Raw genomic sequence first — 3,650 nt, 5'->3', positions numbered from 1 at the left:
ATGCCCAGCTAATTTTTTCTATATATATTTTTAGTTGTCCAGATAATTTCTTTCTATTTTTAGTAGAGACAGGGTCTCGCTCTTGTTCAGGCTGGTCTCGAACTCCTGACCTTGAGCGATCCACCGGCCTCGGCCTCCCAGAGCGCTAGGATTATAGGTGTGAGCCACTGCGCCCCGCTGACCCTGTCTCTTAAAAAACAAAATTAAAAGAGACAGGAAGTTTGGGAAACATAACAGGAAAGGTTTTTCCTAGGGGTTTCTACCTAGTATCCTGCATATGGTAGATAAAATTTAAAGTCCTTCCAAAGAAACTTGTTTTTCCTATCTTTTTCAATGTTCCACTCTTTTGCTCCACCTCTAATTCTAGAAAATTCATCCATAAACAGGTACTACTTCAGATATGCTGAGTTGAAGACACCAGAGTTAACCAATAAATTGGCAAAAACATACCAACATAACATATACACAAGCCTTAAAGAATCAGAATCTGTGGCCAGACACGGTGGCTCATGCCTATAATCCTAGCACTTTGGGAGGCCAAGGTGGGAGGATCACTGGAGTCCAAGAGTTTTGAGACCAGCATGGGCAACATGGCAAGACCCATCTCCATAAAAATAAATACATAAATAAAATTAGCCGGGCGTGGTGGCACACACCTGTAGTCCTAGCTACTCAGGAGGCTGAGGCAGGAGGATCACTTGAGCCCAGGAGTTCAAGATTGCACTGAGCTATGATTACGCCACTGTACTCCAAGTGGGGCGACAGAGACCCTATCTTAAAAAAACAAACAAACAAAAAAAACCAATCAGAATGCGTATGAAAGGACCTTACTTTCCAAACTGATACACCATTTAAAAGAAAAGGAATTTAGGAGACCTTAAGAAATGTAAAGCATTTTCTTGGCAATTCAACATGTTCTCAGTTTGAATTGCTCTTCTAACACACAACTCCTTGTATTTATGACTGAAAGTTGGAGAGTCATAGACTTAAAAACAAATTATCTCCAAAAAAGATATACAAACGGCCAATAAGCACACGAAAGCTCAGTATCATTAGTCATTAGGGAAATGCAAATCACAACCACATTGCAATACCACTTCACATCTACTAGGATGGCTATAACACATACACACACAAAAAAAGGAAAATAACACAATGTTGGCAAGGACATTGAGAAATTAGAACCCTTATGTTGCTGTTGGGAATACAAAATGGTGCAGCCAATGGGGAAAACAGTTTAGCAGTTCCTCAAAGTTAAACACAGAACTACCATATGACCCAGCTATACACTCCCAGGTATATATCCAAAAGAACCAAAAGTAGAAACTCAGATATTTGTACACCAATGTTCATAGCAGCATAATTCACAATAGCCAAAAGGTGGAAACAACCCAAGTGACCATCATAGATGAATACATAAACTGTGCTATATACACACAATGGAGTATTATTCAGCCACAAAAAGGAATGAGTTTTGATATATGCTACAACACGGATGGACCTTAAAACATATGCTAAGCTAATTAAGACAGACACAGGACAAATCTTATATGATTCCACTTATATGAGGTACCCAGAATAGGCAAATTCACAGACAGAAAGAACTGTGGTTACCAGGGGTTGGGGGAAGAATGGGAAGTTGTTATTTAATGGGTACAGAGTTTATACTGGTGATGATGAGAACATTTTGCATATACATAGTGGTGACACACATTGTAACAATTTCAATGCCACTGAATTGTACACTTACGAATTCTTAAGATAATAAAATTTTATGTATATTTTATCACAATAAAAACCCTAAATTACCATATTGCAGTAAGTAATTAAATGCTTACTATGTATATGGCATTGGGCCAAAAGATAAATGTGTGTTTACAGTACACACATGGATTTGCTCTCCATTTCAGACACATGTAGGCAAATAGGGGATTACTAATATTATGTCTTCTATAAAGCTACATGTCACTTCCAATATCATCAGGAGAATGTCCTCTTCAGAAATGCTAATCCAGTTTCCAGGACCAAACAATGCCCAAAATATACCATTTATGAAGAGCAGCTTCAGAGAACACATTAAAAATAGCACGCATTTTATTTTTAAGCTCAAAACGAACACTGGACTTTTCCAGTACCACTGTACCCTCCACAAACTCTTCAATTAGAATTGAGTATATTGGAAGCAAGTTGTTTCTGGTAAAGTTTCTGATTATCAGGAATCAAGACACAATAGCCCTAAAGGTAACAGAGTTTTGTATCTAACATCTTCAAAACCAAGACATAGCATACTTTACTTTCAAAGCAGAGTACAAATATTTTACCATATCCTTCAATCCATAGAGCATTCCACTGTAAAAGGATTCATGTTGACTCTGCATAATTCTTCTCACACATAATTCACTTCAAGTTAGATGAGGGACTAACTATAAAACACACATTATTTGAAGTATACGAGCATGAAAAGTAGAACTCTACAACTTATCTTAAAAAAAAGAGTTAGTTCCAGGAGCTTTTTATTGTTTGAATAACAGAGCACACAAACCAGGCAGAGAAGTCCTCAAGGAAATGATGGTCACGTTTCACTGTTATTTGCCCTTTGGTCCTTCATCTTTTAAGCACTTACATTTTCTTTTAATGATATTAGACACTTATTTTGATCACAAATGCAATTCAAGTGTGAATAAATAAATGTATTATCTTTTAAGACCCTTATCCCATGTTCCTTTAAATAGAAAAAAGTACTAAATGTTTCTTCATAGCCTATTTGGCCATAGTTTTAAAAACCTATGGTTCTAAAAACGGATTATGACTTGATCTTCTGAATCCTTCTCAAACTACAACTCATTCTGTTAAAGAAATCTTGGGAAAGATGTCCTACTGGTATTGTCGATAGTCTCCAAAAGGTGAGGATGGTAACTGTGTTGAAGGCAACTGGGAGGGGTCTTCAGCAAACTGAGGGCCTGCAAGTAAGAAAAAGGGTTTAAAAAAATCATCTGAATATTATATAATTAAAAAGAACAAGTCTCTATAGAGAGTAAATCAATCAACTAAAAAATTACGTGCCATGTTACAGCTGTAACCTGAATTTCTTTGTAGATCCACTTAATTCCTGTTAGCATAGTGGAGAACCTTCAAACTTGGTATAATATATGACAGACTGATTTCTGTTATGTTCCAGAATGAACAGCTTTCAAATGCTATGCTAGGAAAGTCAGATGGATTAATTATAGCAAGAAGCAATATTCAAGTTCTTAAAGCAATTGCTATAACAAGCTGCCATATATCAAGATTGGAAGAATCTCTCCCACCTCTTGACATATTTTTCAGTAGCTATTTAAAATTATTTTCACAAAGTTTAAGTATCTTAGTCATATTTTAAGAGAACTTGGTAATCTAATTTATATAACCAATTAAGCAAGGAATGAGCTCTGAAATGGGAAGATACCCTGTAGCTTGCTATAGAACAAAGCTACAGTTTTAGTTTTCAAAACATGGAAAGGCCTGTAAACTAAGAAAAAAATGCAGCTCTTAAAAAAAGGAGACTTTGGCCGGGCGCGGTGGCTCACACCTGTAATCCTAGCTCTCTGGGAGGCCGAGGCAGGCGGATTGTTTGAGCTCAGGAGTTCGAAACCAGCCTGAGCAAGAGCGAG

The 3,650-nt window shown here is 36.9% G+C and overlaps 1 protein-coding gene across 1 annotated transcript in view; it reads right to left on the bottom strand.

The window, feature by feature from the left end:
- Positions 1–2,069: 2,069 nt before the first annotated feature.
- Positions 2,070–3,650, bottom strand: part of TIMM17A (translocase of inner mitochondrial membrane 17 homolog A (yeast)) — a 19,014-nt gene continuing 17,433 nt past the window's right edge. Inside the window, exon 6 of the mRNA XM_012655940.1 lies at positions 2,070–2,960. Within this exon, the coding sequence (XP_012511394.1) occupies positions 2,875–2,960 (86 nt within the window). The 3' untranslated portion in view covers positions 2,070–2,874. The remainder of the gene's footprint in view (positions 2,961–3,650) is intronic.

This window comes from Propithecus coquereli, unplaced genomic scaffold (genome assembly GCF_000956105.1).
Source record: "Propithecus coquereli isolate 6110/MARCELLA unplaced genomic scaffold, Pcoq_1.0 Scaffold491, whole genome shotgun sequence".
Lineage (NCBI taxonomy): Eukaryota > Metazoa > Chordata > Mammalia > Primates > Indriidae > Propithecus > Propithecus coquereli.
The sequence above is the reverse complement of the archived record's forward strand: the minus strand, read 5'-3'. Positions and strand labels throughout refer to the sequence as shown.